General features: G+C 41.1%; 1 protein-coding gene across 7 annotated transcripts in view; it reads right to left on the reverse strand.

Moving 5' to 3' along the window:
- Positions 1–280: 280 nt before the first annotated feature.
- Positions 281–20,130, reverse strand: part of MICAL2 (microtubule associated monooxygenase, calponin and LIM domain containing 2) — a 222,473-nt gene continuing 202,623 nt past the window's right edge. For 6 of the 7 annotated variants that reach the window (XM_072794051.1, XM_072794050.1, XM_072794049.1 and 3 more), the window contains 3 exons: positions 9,511–9,613; positions 5,345–5,418; positions 281–4,267 (listed from right to left, as the gene is read on the reverse strand). In XM_072794051.1, coding sequence (XP_072650152.1) covers positions 4,083–4,267; positions 5,345–5,418; positions 9,511–9,613 — 362 coding nt within the window. In that variant the 3' untranslated portion in view covers positions 281–4,082. The remainder of the gene's footprint in view (positions 4,268–5,344; positions 5,419–9,510; positions 9,614–20,130) is intronic. The other variant, XM_072794046.1, reaches the window with a different exon arrangement.

A 20,130-nucleotide genomic window follows, 5' to 3' on the forward strand; every position in this document is an offset into this window, starting at 1 on the left:
ACCAGGATTGGCTTTGTTTCTTCGTGTCCCCAGCATTGAGGGTCACTTTCTCTGTCGGGAAGGATAGACTCGGGGTGAGACTTCACTCCTCTTGCCAATCCGGTCCTATGTGCTGGTCAGGTAAGTCCTTTCAGGTGGCCCAGTGGCCATAAAGCGTCCAACTGCTAATTCACAGACTCCCCAGTGAAAATCAAAGCTTTGCCCCATTCCTTTCACTGGAAATAAAGAAATGGAACAGACGCCACCCTTGGAAGTGCCAGACCAAGCCCAAGTGAAAACGTTTTGATTCCTTTAACAGAAAACCATTTATTTGGGGTTCATTTCAGTATTTATAGCAGTGCCCATGTAATGCCTTTCAGCCCACAGGAGGAGTTCCCAGTGGTCAGAGCAGATTAATCTTTTACAAGCCACTCAGCAGTGAGGTTAGAAGATAAACAGTAGGTGAGACGGTACACGCTCCCCTGTATGTGACCCTTCCTATTACGATAAACTACATTCGAGCTCACCACATCCGATGACTGCCACTCTCTCTGCTCATGTGGCAGCCCCAGCTGCCCCCTGCCACCTCTGTCCTGCTGAGGTAGTTCTCTCATCGGCCACCTGGGTGGGACTTGCTGCCATTTTCAGTTTGGGAGGAAAAGCCTGTAAATCTGCTTCCCGGGAAGACAGACATTGCCGAATTGTCATTTGCCTCCAGAATGCAGGAAACATCAATTTCATTGCAGCTCATCAGAGTTGGAAACACCTGCCACTTCCTTTCTGGGTTGCAATTACCATGCAGCATCTCAGCATTGATGGAGTCCAAGCAGCCTAACACTGGCAGAGTCAAGGTTTAAATGAAACAGTACAGCCCGTTATTATTTTTCACAGTTTTGGAAACGAACTTCTTTGTATTGCCAATGAAGTGCTGTAATCGTTGGGGGTAAAAGTCTTCCTGGTTGAGACGAATGTGAGCGGAATAGGCTGATGCTTATAATAAAAATAGTTCTTTATCTCTGTATTTATTTGGGAATGGTACTTGTTAATCTTTGCATTTATTTGCGGGTGGAGTGGAGGCCTGATATTCTTCCCTAATGGCAGCCCCTGCTGAGAGCTGCACAACCCCATAGGCAATCAGAGAATGTTTGTTAAACAACTAGGTCGACAAATGAATGGCTTGGGAGGGCAAGCTTAAGAACTGTCCTATTGGTCCATCTTATGTAAAATCCTAAACTTGAAACTCTGGTGAGCCCTTTAGTTTAACTGAGAAGCTGTGTGAGACTGGCTCAGAAATATGACCTGAGACTGGGGTTTTATGTCTCATCCAGAGTCCTAAATTGTCCAGCTTTGATCGCATATGTCCTTCTATGAGACAGAAGAAACTGTTCTCATAATCATCATAATCCCACTCATACTGCATAAAAAATCATCTTTAAAATGTACACTATTTTACATTTTGAGGCTCTTAGCACATTCTTTATTGTGAATAAGGAATGCAACTATTCAAAATAATTCAACAGCCACATTTAGAAGTGTTCGCTGAAATGGTTTCATGTACTGGTAACACTGAAAGCCGGGGTAAGTAAACGGCTGTTATGTATGAGGTTTATGTCTCAGCTTGGCCAGATAAGACTCAGCCTTAAGCTGCAGAACAGTCTTTGGAAGAGAAAGTGAACAAATTGCTTCTCTCATCAATTAATAGAACACTAGAGCCAAGAAACACCTTCTTTCTTGGCCCTCTTGGGAGAATCTTTCTTTTAGATGAAAATAGAACAAATTAAAATAAGTGGCAATTAATTCTCTTGTATAATAACAACTCAGACACCACGCATGTGAGCCTCATCTGTTACATGTACGCCAGCACCAAAGAGCACACTTCCACATAACTGACAGAAAAGACTGGGTTCGGGTATTTCTAAACATTCTAGAATACAAACGGGAGTTCTATATCTTTTTCTTTAAATGAATTAAAATTCCTGAGTATCCACACTCTTACCTTTAAATACTTGATGACTGAAAATATTATTTTAACTATCTCCAGAAATCTTTAATACTATACAACTCACTGCCCCAAACATCTGGGTTATTTATATATTAAATAGCTTATATACCAATATCTCAGTGACAATGAGTGACAACAGGCCTTCTCCAAATTATAACACAGGAAAACCAGAATTATAAGGCAACCATATTAGCAATTTCTAACAAATATATAAATAAATAAGAATAGATAAATAGCAGAAATGGCACAGTTTCAATAGATAGATGCCTGCACATATTCCCTTGTAGAATAATTCATGTACTAGAAGACCTGATTCTTAAAAAAAAAAAAAAAAGAAAGAAAGGAAAAGAGAACTGCAACCCTCAGAATCTGGAATGCCGTGGAAGGGTTGCCTTTTGATATCACCCAAAGAGTTGGCGAGCTCGGGAAATCCAGTTACATTTCTCATTTCTGGCTGGTCGGCTAGCCAGATTGGCATGCATGGACAGCATCTCAGATAGAAGTGGTTCATGGTCAACTTATATTGAGGAGAATTAGGTCTACGGTCAGAGCCAACTGTTGCAAAGCACCTTCTGTTCGGTGACACATTTACACACTTACAGAAATGAGAGAGGCCAAACATGTAACAAAGAGTTCCTCAGTCTGTCTCTTGTCAGCAACAGACTGAATCTTCAAAGAATCCCATTGAGGGAAAACAATTCAATACTTTTTGACAACCCATCACTATTTAAAACAGATCAGTTTTCTCTGGTTCCCATATGAACCATCAAAAAGGCCCAGGAGTCGCCTGTCAGTGCATAAACTCCACCTCCTGGCTTTCTTTTCACATTGAAAATGTCATTAAAAAAAAAAAAAAAATCCATGACCCAGTTTGGAATTTGGTCACTGCATTTGGTAAACGGGGTCACTGCACTCAGCTCCCGGGTGAAGTCAGAAGTGGTTTTGTCCTTGTCCTGTGGAGTTCCTGGGGAATCCCTGGAGAGAGTGTGGGAGATACTTCTCTTTGGACCTGAGAAGACCACCCCCCCTGGGGGGAAGACAACCTTGCCTTGGATCACTAGTGAGTGTGTTTCAGTAGCAGCACCAGCCTCGCCAATACTTTATCAACAAATGAGTTTCCTTTTTGCCCTCACCAACAGTTATAAAAAAAAAAAAAAGCACTGGAAAACTATTCATTTTCTAGAAACGCTTTTCACTATGTTCCAGTGGCAATAAGGAGTGCTCTGAGAACAAAAGCTTTCCCAAGCCCGCAGTATTTGATGAACACTAACAATCCTGCTGGTAGGAAGTTAAAGTTTTATTTTCTTTCTTTCTTTCTTTCTTTCTTTCTTTCTTTCTTTCTTTCTTTCTTTCTTTCTTTCTTTCTTTCTTTCTTTCTTTCTTTCTTTCTTTCTTTCTTTCTTTCTTTCTTTCTTTCTTTCTTCTTTCTTTCTTTCTTAATAAAATTAAGGCTCAAATGTTGTATTAAACTCTCGTTGCTTATGTATATTATATTAAGGCTTATAAATACAACTGGTAAATTAAATTCACCCTGGATTGAATTAACACCTGCTATATGAGTTATTTGCTTTATGTAATCAGTAATCTCAAGGTTTCTCCTTTTTCTCTGGAAACACAATTTAAATATTAACCTAATCTTTAAACTGCGGCTGCTTCTTTCTGACATTTGGAAACCGGTCACCCGTGCAAAAAAAGGCAAATATGGATATATTAATGAAAAGGCAGCTTCTTAAAAATCTTAAGATGTGTAACTCAATGAATCGGGAAGATAAATGATAAAAGCAGCAGGAAAGTCGATCTCTGTGTCACTTTCTAGGGAAAACAATGCTGGTCATCTGCCAAGGTCACCTCCAATGTGAGACCTGCCAAAGTGACTGCCAATTTCATAACAGTCTGTGTGTTTTCTTCATTATAATCTCTGGAAGGGTCTTGGGCAGCTGTACTCCATATGAGAGAATTTTCATTTTTAAGACTAGATGGCAATAGGGTATCACTTAAGTTCCAGGTATTGCAGATTCCGCCAAAGGAACTGTGAGCGCGTGAGGTGCGCTTGGCTCCATCTGTCCTCAGCCAGCATCCAGGGGCAGCGCCCTGCACCTGCTCACGTCCTGCTCAGCTGACAGCCCCTGGAGAATATGAAGCTTTCAAAGTGCTGGTCTTCAGCCTTTTCTTTTATGCGCTGTTCCTCTAAGGAGCATACGAGTCTGTCCCTTTGTTCAATCACTTGCATCATCTCGCTGAATAATTCTTGCTCCTCGTTTAGATCATTCTCATCTTTCTGGCTCTCTGAAAAACAAAAAGGGAAAAGCTTTGGACCTCAGGTAACACGTGGCCCCGGGGAGAGGGCTCTTGACATGGGCATTCTTGACGGTGTGGGACTCGCTCGGCCTTTTAATTTTCATGGAGAAAACAGGGAAATGAATTTAACACCAGGGAACTGTTCTTGAAGTCACAGGTTAGCAAAGAGGGTGCTTTGAGATGCCGTCAACTCAGTTTTCATCTTGAGAATATATATAAAGCAACAGGGGGAAATCCCTTTGTGGGGGAAGAGAGTATCAGCCAAGCCCGCCTGGTTTCTCCAGCCTCCCCTCCCCTGCAGAAAAGAAACCAACAAAACAACAAAAAGGCTGTTTTCCCTAAATACATCTGAACTACAACAAAGAAATCCATGTGAGAAGTTTCTAAGTAAACCATCAGCATCGTGGCTACCATTTCAAAGCCAAGAATCCTCTTTTTCATTTGTAGTTCAAGGCAAATTGCAGCCCTTTGAGCAGAGACCAGGCCAAAGCAAAATAAGGCTCTGGTTGGCCAAGGGGATTGTGTCTCCGGGCGTAACTATTTTTCCCCTTCTGCCTTCAGAGTACAAGAGCTTCTTCCTAATTGGCCTGACCATCGGATTGCCTGGGGGAGGTAGGACTGCTAGGGAAGGAAGGGAAAGAGCAAGAAGCAGGTAGTAATGACTCCTGCCAGTCAAAATAGATTCTAAGGCAGATGCAAGTCTTGTCAACCACATCATGGCCTTTGATGGAGAGGACTTTATAAATACTCTAGCATCTTCCTTGAACATACTGGGTGGGGACCAGGCAGTGAGAGCGATCCTGGAGCAGAGAAGGGCCGCTGTTTCTCACAGCAGGCTCAGTTCTGAGGACAGGAGTCAGGAAGGAGGTACACAGGACGAAAGGGAGATAGAGAAGCACCATTCCCTTTGCACCTCATGTTTATAGAGCCTCCGCCTTTGCCTCCAGGCTGCTTGCACAAGATGGAAAGAGCACCCCGCTTTGGGATTTACAGCGTGCTCTGTGCAAGTACCTTGCTGGGGAGAAAGGTCTTTAACAGGGGCCCCAAACATATCACTGTACTCACCCTCTTTAAGCATCTTCTGTCTCAATTTCTGTTCCAGTCTGCTTTGATGATCTTCTAATTCTAATTCTTGGGCCCTGGGGGTAAGAAAATGTTCACACCTTGTAAATACTGAAGATCTGCCTACAAACCCTGGCAATAAGCTCTTTGACTAGAGCTATTGTATTCTTCTTCTTCTTCTTTTTTTTTTTCTTCTTATTACAATTGGGGTCTTGGAATCTCTCTGAACAGAAAGGTCTGCTGCTGAAGGAGCTGAGAAGGGCTGCTGGGATATGCTGAAGTCAAGAAACCATGGAGAAGCTTGTGATGTGATCCCAGGGGGTGTTTGGAAGGCCACTCAGGCCACCCTCTGGAGAATGGATCGTTAAGAAATGACCAGTAGAATTCAGGGGAGAGGGACACCTGGGTGGCTCAGCAGTTAAGCATCTGCCTTCGACTCAGGGCATGATCCTGGAGACCCGGGATCGAGTTCTGCATTGGGCTCCCTGCATGGAGCCTGCTTCTCCCTCTGTCTGTGTCTCTGCCTCTCTCTCTGTGTCTCTCACGAATGAATAAATAAAATCTTAAAAAAAAATAATCCAGGGGAGAAACAATGACAACCTAAAACTCCCTTCTCTTTTAGGGGCAACATGACTTCAAGTATCACCTCTAAGAACTACCCAATCTCTGACTGTAGTAAACAACAAAACAAAGAGAAGGAAACAGGAGCAAGCCATTTTGCCCAGGGGGAAGCATAAAAAATCGAGACAGCTATCCACCTGGTTGCAGGAGACGTGGAAAGAAGAGTCAGTGATGCTTTGGCGTAGTCCAACTGAGGTCCCTGGGTTTCCACCAATAAGTACAACAAAGTGAAAAGGTGAAGTTAGTTCTCATTTAAGGTCACTTTGAAACTTCTTGAGCTTAACAATGCCCGGGGAGATCCCATGTGCATCCCAGGTGTGTGCAAGGTGCCCACACGCTAGGCCCAGGGCCATGTGGAGGGAGGCTCCCACCTTTGGAAACTCCACTCCGGAGTTCTCCGAAGGAATGAGGACCACAAACAGATGTCACAGGGCTCAGAGATGGTAGCTGAAGTCATGTGAATCCTTCAAAGGAAGACCATAGAGAAAGGAAAGGTCGAAAACAGGAGCTTGGAAATGCCTCCATTTAGAAGCCAAACAAAAGAGATGTAACCAGGAAGGAAGTGATCAAGGCTTGAAAGCCAATCAAAACAAGACATGCAGCATCGCTGAAACCAAGAGGATAATGTTTTGAGAAAGGACAGAGAGGCTGAGGTGAGAGGTTCCCTGTTGCAGAGACGCTGAAGAGGGCAAGGGCTCAGAATAGATCTGGGTTTGTAATCATGGGTCCTTCCCTTCCAGCCCCACCCACAGTGGGCACATGTCTCTGCCACAGCGTTGGGGTCATTTTGCTGTGCCCTGTTGTTGCTGCCCGATTTTTACTACTTCTCCTACGACTTGGGCCAAGATCCCAGCCACACTCAACCTTCTGCCTTTTGTTATTGACCTGGAACTTCTCTTGGCCACCTCTGGTCACCAGCAATGGAAGTGGAGCACTCAAGGCTTCCTTTAGGAGAGAAGTTTCTGGGAGGAGTGCAGAAAGCTGAGTGTGGGGTGTAGAATGCACCCGGTGTCATGTTGTCCCCAGCCAATGACCTGGAGCTGGACTCCTCCCATGCTGTCCCTGCTCTGGTGCTCCCTCTGACCTGGCCGAGATGTTCTCTGGGGCTCCAACACCGTAGTTCTCTGGCTCCTCTGCCCAATTCTCTTTCCTCCCCCCCTCTCCTTTCACAGGTGTCAGGACCACAGAGGGTCTACAGATTTCCCTAACTCCCCCTCCAATTTCCCTTCATCCCAACATGTCTCTTGAACTTTTTTTTTTTTTTTTTGAGATTTATTATTTATTTGAGAGAGAGAGTGTGTATGGGCATGTAGTGGGGAGGGACAAAGGGAGAGGGAGAGAGAGAATCCCAAGCAGACTCCCCACTGATCGCAGAGCCCGACGATGGGCTCGATCCCAGGTCCCTGAGATCATGACCTGAGCTGAAATCAAGAGCTGGCCACTTAACTGACTGAGCCAGCCAGGCACCACTGTCTCTTGTGCTTCTAATCCTGTCTTGGCATCTGCTTTCCCAAAGTTGCTCGTCAAAAATGTTTGTTTTGTTCAACCAGGCCTTCCTCTAAACTAAAACCTAGCCTTTAACAGAGCTCCCATCTGCTTCTTTCTAGCTCACATGACTGAGTTCTTCCCTCTGGCCTGTCCTGGAGAAGAAGGTTCCCTCTGGCCACGTGCTAACTAGGGAAACCAGGCACTGAGCAGTAAGCAGTAGGGCCACTGCCTTCCTGATTCTCACAGGTCAAACCTACACACTGACTGCTCCTTCCACAAACCCCATGGAGCTCATGCCATGTTTTCTTATTTGCTGGTGTGCTATGTGTTTGCATATCTGTCTCCCCTAAAACCATGAGATCCTAGAAGATAGGGACTGTGGCCTTGCTCATTCTTATTTCCATAGTACCTAGAACAGTTCCTGGTACAGTGTGCTGGATACATTTTTTCCTTCTTCCTTTTTTTTTTTTTTTTTTAAGACTATCTATTTATTTGACAGAGAGCGAGTGAGCAAACAAACAAGCAGGGGGAGTGGCAGAGGGAGAGGGAGGAGCAGGCTCCCCTTGGAGCAGGGAGCTTGATGCAGTACTGCAGTACTCGTTCCCAGGACCCTGGTATCATGGCCTGAGCCAAAGGCAGACGCCCAACTGACTGAGCCACTGAGGCGTCCCTGTTGGATACATTTTTGTTGAATGAACTTTGTAATTCAGATCTGGTCCATCGGCAGATGATATGGTTGTGTAAAAAGGGCTTTGCAGTCAGGTGGGCAAGGACAAGTGCTGCTCTGAGTCTCAACATGTGCGTCAACTTAAAAAATAATGATAAAAAAAATAATTACTAAGGAAGATCCCTCTTCTTCATTCCTGGACTTCCCTTCCATGTCCATGGAGCTCAATGAGTGCAATTTCTGGCCTCCTTCCCCAGTCCCCACTCTTACTCCCTCTCACCCTGGGAGAGGCAGATTTGGGAAGAAACTAGGTGAACTCAGCTCACACCCTTTACTCCTGGGATTGGCCTGCCTTTAGCAGATCTGTGTTCTCAATTACTCTGAGCTTTGCCATAGGTCTAGGGCAAGATTTCTGACACTATTGACACTATTGGCATTTTAGGCTGGATAATTATTTGTTGGGTGGTTGTGGGGAGTGGGGTGGAGACGAGGTGTCCTGGGCATTATAGTATGTTAGGTACTGCTCTTGGCCTCTCCTCACTAGGCACCAGAGGCACCTCCCAGGTGTGACAATGAAAAATATCTCCCGACACTGTTGAATATTCCCTGGGTGGTGAAATTGCCCCCAGTTCAGATCGACTGGTCTAGAGTAAAAGCCTTACCCCTATGAAGCAAGTGGGTCTATTGACTTTTGTGACTACCTAGGGGTAATTCCGGGGTCTGGTTAGTGTAGTAGTTTGAATGGTTACAAAGCAAGTGAGTCTATTGACTTTTGTGACTACATAGGGGTAATTCTGGGGTCTGGTTAGTGTAGTAGCTTGAATGGTTACCTCTCAAAGATGTGTCTGCACCCTGGTCGAGTGACCTTCATCTCTTTCAGAGTGTGATGAGATCCAGCTCTACTTTCTGATCTCCACCAGGCTGCAACCTCTCATTCAGAAAGCACAGCCAGAGAAGTCTCAGTCCCTCAGCACGTTAAATACACGAGGAGACAGCCAGGCAGATCTCCTCCCCACGCCCTTCCTGAGGTTCATACTCAGAGGCCAGACACATGCTCCCTCATTGCAGGTGTGTGACTGCAATTATCCCCTGCCCCCACCGGTCTGAGGGACAAGGATGGATTGAAAATACCTTATCCAAATGCCCTCCAGCTCCAGACCCATCACCTGAGATCTGTTTTAGCCATAGGACTCCACCAAGAGAACAGACAACGGGAGAGTCTCTGCACTAATGCCAACATGATATGCAAGACGCCAAATATCAATTTGCCTCAATCACAATTCTGTATGCGCAAGAAGAAAAATTCCTGGGACGTCAACCTGGGAGGGTGAGCCACCCCTCTCCCACCCCCTTTGCTTTTAGGACTCACTGTTATCTGTGTTGCCTTACTTACATGATCAGTAGCTCCGACTCATATCGCATTAATTTATTCTTCTCCAGAGCCAGCTTAAACCATTCCTGCAAAAGCTGTGCTTCATCTTGTGTGCCTGAATCTGCTTAAGAAATCAACAGCAAATGCGTTAGATTGGCATTTCTCTCCCCATGATCAACCTGCTTAGGAGCTGCTTTAGTGGGCTGTGTTTGTAGCGGAAAAAGGCTCAGCAGGCGGCAGCCCCCTGATGGCCTGTTGAGCAGGCGGCAGCCCCCTGATGGCCTGTTGATGCCTCGGGCTGCAGGCATGGCAAATAAAACCCACCTGTGCATGCTCTAGGGGGAGGTCCTCTTGGACATTTAGGGCATGAATAGTTCAGCTCCAAGGGTCATATAATCTTGATGATGTCCTGCCATAAATGAAACTTCTCTCGCCTACTAGTTCATCCTCCGTAAATCTTCTGTATGTTTATGCATCAAATTCTCCACTAAAGAAAACCCTAGTAACTCTGCTGGTTACTCTTTCCTCCTCCCTTTCCTCCCCCAAAATCAAATGATTCCTGAGTTCCCAGGTGGGGGGTGGCTCCCTTCATGGGGCAGAGAAGCCCATGCCACATTTAATTATAGAGGAGTAGTGATTGGTATCTTGATTTTTTGCACAAAGAAAAGGCAAATGATGGGGGAAAAAATGTTATTAGCTTTGAGTCTCACTGGGAGAATTATATTCATACCTTCTTATAACTTAGATTATGACCTTTATTAAACATAAGCATACCCGTGAGAAAACCGACACTGCTTTTATAGGCGCAATGTTAGATGCTAAATGTTTAGACAATAAAATGTTAAAATCTGGGCATATTGGAGAAGTAGCAACATGAAGGTATTTCACCCTGAAATGAGAACACAGGCTGTATTGCAAAGCTCATGGTCATTCTAGAAAAATTTATACTGGAGTGTCCCATAGGCAGAGAGGAGAATGGTGCAGAGAAGTTACGCGTGACCTTGAGCTTTGGTTTCTTCATTGGTTAAACTGAACAGTAAGACACACAAGTAATATAACATTAATAAGCTACTGTTTGTTATGCAGTGATCATGTGTCAGTCAGCGGGCTTCGTGCATTCTATGGGACATCACATTTAATCCTCGTAACAAACTCACCAGTAGGTTCTCTTATTGTCACCATTTGATAGCTGGAGAAAACAGAGGTTTTTAAAGATTAATCTTCCCAAGCTCACAGTTAGTAAGTGGCAGAGCCAGGGCTTGAACTCAAGTGGGCTTTATCGTAAGCCCAGGCTTTTCACTGCTTGTATCGCACTCCTCCTTCCTCCTCACTCTTTCCTTCTTTCTTACAGTCATGTAAGGTAAATAACACCCCTAACACATGGCCTTGCACATAGCAAGTCATCCATAAAAATGAGTTCCCTTTTCTCCCTTTTTTTTTTAAGATTTTATTTTGATTTATTTGAGTGAAAGAGAGAGCATGAGTGGGGGGGGGGGCGAGGGAGAGGAAGACTCCCCACTGAGCAGGGAGCCCAACGAGGGGCTCCATCCCAGGATCCTGAAATCATGAACTGAGCTGAAGGCAGATGCCCAATCAACTGAGCCACCCAAGTGCCCCTCTCCTTGTCTTCTTGACCACCTTGTCACTGACAGGGACACTTGGGTCCAGAGAGATTTATATGCATTACCCCAGATTTTATAATTAATGGGTGAACTGGTGCTACAATGCAGATCTTGACTTCTGATGAAGTCATTCATTTGTTCATTTCATCCAGCCATGCAGCCATAAATTCATTCATTCATCCAATCCATTCATTGAATAGGTATTGGATATTGCTTTAGGTACTGGAGATACAGTGACAGATAATGCTACATATCATGAGAAATTTGGGCATAGTAAGGCATAATGCCTGCCATCTCCCCCCTCCCCTTTTTAATAGACTCTTTGGATCAGATGGATTTAAAGAGCTAGAATAAAATAGGCTGATAGGAAACTCTTGCAACAGCATAGTAGCAAATAAGTACTCTGGGAATACGGAGAAGGGAGGGTTTTCCTGGTCAGGATACGAGGCTGGCTTCCCAAGAAAGGTGGTGTTTGAATGGGGATGTTGAAGAATGGATAACACTTGGAGAGGAAATGATGAGGATGGGAGAGGACATTTCCAAGGAGAAGGAACAGTGTCAGCAAAAATAAGGGGATGGGACTGAAGGTAGTAGCGCTCAGGCAGGGCCGAGGAGGATGGAGGGGTGCAGGGTGAGGTCTCGGTGTGTCTGAGGATCTTAGTACAGAGGTCCCTGAACATCATGCTAAGGCTCTTGTACTTTGTGCTGTAGAACACAAACGGACACTCAAGGTGGGTGAGTAGGGTAAAATTTAAGTGAAGTTTTACACAGAAAAGATTAAAAAGGGAGAGAAATAAACGAGATGTTATTTTTCCTTAGGTTTCTGGGATGAGTGAATGAACGATTGAATGAATTCATAAACATGTTGGTACCAACATCTTCTAAGCAATGTTCATGGTGCTGAGGGGCAGGGATGAATAAGCATCGGTACCAACTCTTCAGGAAACTGAGAGCTTGCAGTTCAGTGGGGAAACCCAACACTGCACAGCCAAAGAGAATACAATGTGCCCCTTGCTATGGCAGCAGAGGTGAGAATGAAAGGATGAAGTATATAGACCATCACATATAACAAAAAAGTTACTTTACTTTTATTTACTTGTTAAAAAGATTTTATTTATTTACTTGAGATAGAATGAGAGCGAGCAAGTGAGCAAGAGAGCACAACAGGGAGAAGGGGCAGAGGGATAGGGAGAAGCAGATTCCTCACTAAGCAGGGAGCCCAACACAAGGCTCCATCCCAGGTCCCGGAGATCATGACCTGAGCTGAAGGCAGACACTTAACCGGCTGAGCCACCCAGGTGCCCCATAAAAGTTACTTTAAACTCAGCCTTGGGATCAAACTTCTACTCTTCCACTCCCCCACCATGTGGGCTCAAACCCTAACAGAGCCTCCCTGAGCCTCAGAGCTTCTCATCTGTTACAGAAATGCAGTGGGGTGGACTCTGCACACAAGGACCCAGCCCAGGCACGCGATTTAAGCTCAATAAATGGTAATGGTCATTATTCTTTTTTTTTCTCTTCATTTAAAAATTTACAATTTTTAAAATTTTTATTTTTTTTAATTTTTAATTTTTTTTTAATTTTAAAATTTTTTAATTGTTTTTATTGACGTTCGATTTGCCAACATATAGTATTCAAATCACATAACATGCACGATGGGAAGAACCCTCAGGGGTCATCTGTTCCAGGAATTCCCTCTACCTCCCTCTCACCCCAGCCTCTACAACAACTCTCTGCAAGGTGGAACTCCCCGCAGGGCCCTGTACTCTAAGTACAGAGGACTTCTTTCCATTGGCCTTTGATGGGTTGGCCTCCAGCCACTGAGCCCAGTTTTGCCCTCTGGAGGAGAATAGAGAACACTTAACATTTACACAAAAGGCATTCACATATTTGAAGATAGGTCTCTCTGTTATTCACTGAAGTGTTCTTCTGTCCTAGCCAGCACCCCCGGGTCATCTATCATTGTGTCACAGAGGGCTGCCCACCTCTGCTTGCCCTCTAATCTTCCAGGATGCAACTTAAAGGGAGTCAGCATCAAAGAGAGCATCAACAGCTCAAGAGTGGAGAGACCCTCCTGCACGTTTGCCCAGAGCCCTGGGGCTATAGAGATCTCTTAGCTGCCCTGTGCCCTCACTGGGCTCTTATTACCTTGCACACAAACGTGGTCTTTCCACACTGGTGGCGGTGAAGTCTGATGACTCTGTACTCTATTTGTGCAACTGAGCTTTTCCTTCCCCTAATTCAAGACTTTGTATGCATCTTGCTAAATATCATCTTGTTTATTTCGTTCCATCACAGAGGAAGCTTTTGAATATTTTATCTAGCTGACACAGTTCTAGCTTTGGGATTTCTGCAGAATTGATAAATGGGCATCCTGGACCTTTACGCAATATTGAAGAACAAAACATCAGATAGGACTGGACCAAGAAGGGAGCCATCTGGCCCATCATTAGGGACCCTTCTCAGGCTTTGGGTGAGGCTGTTCTACAGACTCTATAAACACACCCAATCATCCAGCACACATGTCTATATTTTGTCCATGAGGCTGCTAACAGGAAATTTTGGTAAAATAATTTCCTGAAATCAAGCTTCACAATGTCTGCCATGTCCATTGGCACTGCAAACCTCACAACTCCACCCAGAAAAGGAAATGACATTTGTTTTCGCAGCTTCTCAGTAAACACCAGTGGTTCCTAGTAATCTCTAAATTTCTTCCTAAATATTCACAATTTCTTTAATAATTCTTTCTAGAATTTTGACAAGGATCAGAATTCATATTTCTTTCCCATGTGATGTGAAACATAGAAAATATACTGGCCTTTAGTCTTTGGTTCTGGAATTCTCCATGAGTTTCCAAAGATGGAGGTCATACCTACCAGTCATTTCAAACACCAGGGGGTTAAGTTGGTTCATTCAACAAATCCTGATTAATGCCACACCTGAGACACTCTTCTGTATACCATCTTTCACCTGGGCTTAAAAACCTGAATTCATTGCTCTCTCATTTTTCTCACCTAGATTTCTCATCCAGACTCAATTCCCTCTTCTAGATATGTTTAGCATTTCTAGATTGAGGACCATTTTCCTTGATAAAGAAAACATAAAAGCTGAGAGTTGGAAATTCTGCCTTTTTTCATCATGTAACATTACACCATCTGCCTCGGCGCTGGGCCTCTTCTTTCCTTGTTCTCAATCCAAAAGAAACAGCTTTAAAGGCACTATTTTGCTGTCTTTACAGGTTTTTTTTTTTTTTTCCAGATTCAGCCTCTTTGCTGCATTATACTCACAAGTTCTAGCCAGACTTTTATCCTGCATTACATGTCCCCTTTTTCATCCTTCTAAAATGTGGTCCATGAGAGAGTTACCTTGCAGTCATACTGATTTCTACTGATGCTGTCTGTACTCAACAAACACAAGTTGAACTGAATCATCCCATTCAGTTTTCTTTTCTTCAATGAAATTATTTACAACAGTGTTTTTGGAGTCCTCTTTTCCTCAACAGTCAAAATCACTTCGGGGGATGTCTTTGAACATAACCACAACTGATCCATTTTCCTGTTGATATCTAAGTTGTTCTTCATGTTTTGCTCTGGAATATACACTTGCAAATGAAATTCTTGAACAGTATGGTATGCAAATGGTCAGTTTCATATCAGAAAGCCAAAGTGCTTTCCAAAGAGCTATGGGTATTTATACTCTCACTAACGTTGAATAAAAACCTTCTTTGGTTTCATATCCTTGCCACGTACTTAGTATTATCATATCCTTGCCACATGCTTAGTATTATCAAGTTTTAGAAATTCTGGTAACTTAATAGTTTAAAATAGTTTCTCACTGTAGTCTTTATTTGCATTTTCTCAGTTACTAAGGAGTATTCTTTCTGTGAAATATATATTTTTAATATTTGCCTATATAACAATGGGCTCATCTATTTCTTACTGATTTGTGAGAGTTCTTTACATAGCCTAGAACACTGATTCTTTATTGGTTGCGATACGTAGTTACAAATGTAGTTTCTGAATTAGGGGCTTATCTACTATTTTCCTTTATCATGTTTAAAGACTAACTCCTAGAAGTCATAAAGATTCTTCTTAACTTTTCAAGTTTCATTTTTAATATTAAATTCTTTAATTCTTATGAAATTGTTTGTATGATGTAAGGCTCAATTTCATTATTTTTCCCTCAGTCGAAAACCACTTGTCCCAGAATCACTTATTTCCTGTGATCTGCAATGCTACTGTAGGCTTATATTAAGATTTTGTATATGTGAGATTATGTTTGAGTCTTTTGGTGGCTTTCAATGAAGCACTAAAATTGGCTATATAAAGGTTGTGTACATTTTTTGTTTGATTTCCTCCTAGGTACCATATGTTTTTATGCTAAGCAAGTGAGGTCTTTGTTCTTTCGTTTTTAAATTGCTTTATGCTGAGATCTAGAATGAGATTTTTCTTTTTCTTGCTTTTTCTATTTTAAGCTTATATCCAATTGCTTTTTCTATTTTAAGCTTATATCCAATCACCATCATATAGGCTCTTCATATTTTTAACAATTTATTTGTGCATTTTGAGGGGCTTTTCATGTGGATAATTCTATTATTTGGAAACAGCAAAAATGTGTTTCTTCCTTTCCAAACCTTATGCCATTTTTCCCTTGTCTTATTGTATTGGTTAGGATCTCCCGTGCAATGTTGAAGAGAAAAGCTAGGCATTCTTCTTTTATTTCTGATTTTTTAAGAAATGCTTCTAATATTTTACCATTCAACAGTGATGTTTGCCACAGCATTTTCAAAGATATCCTTCAAGCTAAGAACATTCTATCCTGTTCTGTTCCTTTTTTTGCTAAAAGTTTTTGTCCCAATGAGTGTTGGATTTTGACAAATGATATTTTCTTATTATATTGAAAAGACTATACGGTTTTCCTCTTCCATTTGTTAATATGGTGATTGTTAAATCACCCTTAGTTTGCCAAGTTTAAAAATTAATTGCATTAAATATTCATTTGTATTCTTTTATTTTTTTGAATCTGCTATATCTATGGTTAGTACTGCCTTTTTCATTCCTAATTTGTTTATTTCTGTCTTCTATTTTATTTTAAAAAATCAGTTTAAGAGAGTTGCTTCTAGTGTTTTATTAGTCTCTTCAAAGTACCACCATTTCGCTTGCTTAATCCTTTCCCTCTTACAATGACTCTCTATTTCATTTCCTTCTGCTTATTATCTTCTTTCTTAGGTTTATTTTGTTTTTGCTTTTTCTAAATTAAGTTGAAACTTAACTCATTAACTTTCAGCCTTTCTTCTTTTCTAATAAAAGTATTTAGGGCAATATCTCTTAACATTCCTTTCACTGCATCCCCTGAGTTTTAATCTACTGTTCTCCTTTTCATATTTGGTATACTTTAAATTTCCAAGTATTTCTAGAAATGTCCATTTGATTTTTTTCTTTGAACCATGAGAAATGTATCTTTTAACTTCCCAAATGCATGGTTTTAAAAAATATCTTTAGGCTACTGACTTCTAAGTTAGGTACATGGTCCTATAGGATGTGGTCTGTAGAATTTAGGTTCTCTGAGATTTATTTTATGAGCTAATATGGTCAATTTTTGTAAATCATCATGTGAACTTGAGAAAAATACACATTCTCTAAGTTGGGGGTACAGGGATTTAGAAATGTCTTTTAAATTAAGGTTATTAGTTGCATTGTTCACATTTATACTAATGTTTAGTCTGCTTGACTATCACTTGAAAGATACACTAAAATCTCCTGCCATGGTAGCAGAAATTTCTCCTTATAGTTTATCATTTTTTTGTTTTATATATTTTCAGCCTATTATAGTCAATACTTACACATTTAAAACTGTGATATCTCCTTGGTGAGTTGATCATTTAAAAATTTTGTAGTAATATGGGGTGCCTGGGTGGCTCAGTCAGTTGGGTGAGCTTCTCATTTGGCTTTCGCTCAGCTCATGATCGGGTCCTGGGATCAAGCCCCTCATAGGACTCCTTGCTGAGCATGGAGTCTGCTTGTCTCTCTTCCAGTCCCCCTCCCCTGACCCACCAACTCGTGCTCTCTCTCTCACTCTGAAGTGAATGGATAAATAAAATCTTTTAAAAAATAAAAATTATGTAGTAATTTTATTCCTGTTTATTCTTGATCGTTATTTTGGTATTAAAGGCTATTTTATCTGCTTTTAATGTAATTACCTCTAGAAGTTTTTTCAATTTCTTAAGTATTTTTGTTATGGAGAATTTAAAACACAACAAATCATCCCCAGCTTTATTTAGTTAGTATAAATTTTGCTATCCTTTTTACTTTAACACTTTTTGTGTATTTATGTTTTATATGGATTTGCTAAATGGCATACAGTTGTCTTTTTCATTAACTTTTGTTATGATTACTGAGATATTTGGACTCACTTCAATGTCTTTGTGCTTTTTATCTTCTTAAAGTGCTCTTTTGTTTTTATTTGGAATTGAGTTGGTATTTTTGTTTGACTGATTATTATTTTTAAAAATTTCTTCTCCCTTTGTTTCCTCCAGCAGATTTGGAAGTTATATACTTTATTTCTATTGTTTTATGGATTATATTTAAAATTTAAATAGGTATTTTTTAATATCTTAACAAAATTTAAACTTATTATCTTAGCCTTCTTTTAAACAATATAAGGGCCCTGGAACACTTTATTTCCAATCATTCAACTCCAAACTTACATCTATTTTAGCCTAGTACTTCAGTTCTGTTTTAAAAATCTACATTACTTGGGACGCCTGTGTGGCTCAGTGGTGGAGCATCTGCCTTTGGCTCAGTGCGTGATCCTGGGGTCCTGGGATTGAGTCTCCCATCAGGTTTCCCACGGGGAACCTGCTTCTCCTTCTGCCTATGTCTCTGCCTCTCTCTATGTGTTTCTCATGAATAAATAAACAAAATGTTTTTAAAAATCCATATTATTTTATATTGACAATGTTTATTTGATTTGCTTACATGTTTATTATTCTTTTATTCACCATTTCTTCTTTCATATTTCAGATCATCCTTCAACTTATCTTTTTCTCCTTAAAGTAGATTGTCTAGAATTTTGCTTATACATAGTTAACTCCATTTGAGAAAAAAAAATGAGCATTTCTTTATTGAGAACTTGTTTTTGAAATAAAAGTTTTTCTGTGTACACTGTTCTAGCTTGAGAGGTTTTTTTTTAAAGCTGTTTGACACTATTATTCCACTGTCTTGTAACATCCATTATTGCTGCTGAGAGAAGGGATGTTAATAAAAATTTTGTTCCCTGTTAGATCTTTACTCTTTCTTTTAAAGACTCATTTATTTATTTAGTTATTTGAGACAGAGAGAGAGACAGAGAGACAGAGAGACAGAGAGAGACAGAGAAACACAAGCGGGGGTGAGTGGACAGAGGGAGAGGGAGAAGCAGACTCCCCACTGAGCAGGGAGCCTGATGTGAGACCCTATCCCAGGACCCTGAGATCATGACCTCAGCTGAAGGCAGATGCTGAACCGACTGAACCACCCAGGTGCCCCATATCTTTACTCTTTATCCACTTTGAGATCATCTCTGTCCTTGATGCTCTACATTTTTCCCTCATTGTGTCAAGGTAAAGGTGGATGTATTTCAAATTTATCTTGATTTAACCTCTGCATTTAGAGATGCATGTCTTTCACTCATTTGAGGTAAAAGAAAGCTAACATTTATAAAGCACATATTGGGTCTCAGACCCTTTCTAAATGGGTTTTGTTGTCATGTTGCATCCATTATCTCTTCAAATAATACATAACCTTAATTTTCTCTATTTTCTCCTTCCAAGACTCCAATTGAACATATGCCACACCTTTTCGTATTATCTTCTATGTCCACAAACCATGCTTTCATATTTCCCATCTCCTTCGCTCTCTGTGCTGCATTGTGGCTCATTTCCTCAGATATACTGTCCAGTTCACTAATTCTCTCTACTGTTGTGTCCAAGCTGCCATTTAGCACATTCATTGAGTTTTTCATTTCAATGAATATATTTTTCAATTTCAGACTCTCCATTTATTTATTTATTTTTAATAGACCCTAAAAAAAATCCCTGGCCATTTTCTCAACTTTTTATTTGAAAAAACATAAACCTTAAGGATATAGCATTATATTTAGCTGTTATGTTTCTTTAATCTCTTATCTAGAACAGTCCCTAGATTCCTTCCCCACCTTTGTTTTCTTATAGCATTGACAATTGTCAGTTATTTTGCAGATTGTTTCTTAGTTTGTAATTGTCTGATTATATCCTTCTGGTTAAATTCAGGTTAAGCATTTCTGCTGCATAATGATGATATGTCTTTCTTGGTAGGTCATAGCAAGAGGCTCACAATGTTGACTGTGGTTACAGCTGGATAAAGTGAAGGTGGGATTGCCTGTTCTCGTTTGTAGTATTTTTTTCTGCTTGCTCCTTTTCGTGTGTACTATTTCTGTAAATGTTTGACACATAAGACACAGCATATTCTGTACTTAATAAAGTTGAAGATCTTGGCCATTAAATTTGTTGTGTTTAATATATATATATATTATATATATATTAGGAGCTAGGAGCCTGATGTGGGGCTCAATTTCAGGACCTCAAGATCATGACCTGAGCTAAAGGCAGATGCTTAACCAACTGAGCCAGCCAGGAGCCCTAAATTTGTTGTCTTTGCCATTCTTAGTGGCTTACTTCCTTGTGTTTTGTGTGATTATTTATTATTATCATCTCATAGTTTATCAAACTTAATTTGTCTGAATCCTGAGAGCAAAAACTAAAGCATAGTTTCTTTCAGAGGATCTATACTTGATTTTCAGAGAGCTAAAAGAACTGATGTAGTGGGGGACTCTCAAGGTTAGCTTCCCTATTTTTTGTTAGTTTCAAGGCTTAAACTTTAAAACTACTGATATTTATCCTCAAGGCAACCCTGGATTTCTTTTTTATGCTTGCTTCTTTCCTGGCACACGTAAGTTTCAGCATACTTTTCTTCTTTTCTTCCTTCTCCTTCTTGGCCCTGAG

The sequence above is a fragment of the Canis lupus genome, chromosome 23 (genome assembly GCF_048164855.1).
Source record: "Canis lupus baileyi chromosome 23, mCanLup2.hap1, whole genome shotgun sequence".
Lineage (NCBI taxonomy): Eukaryota > Metazoa > Chordata > Mammalia > Carnivora > Canidae > Canis > Canis lupus.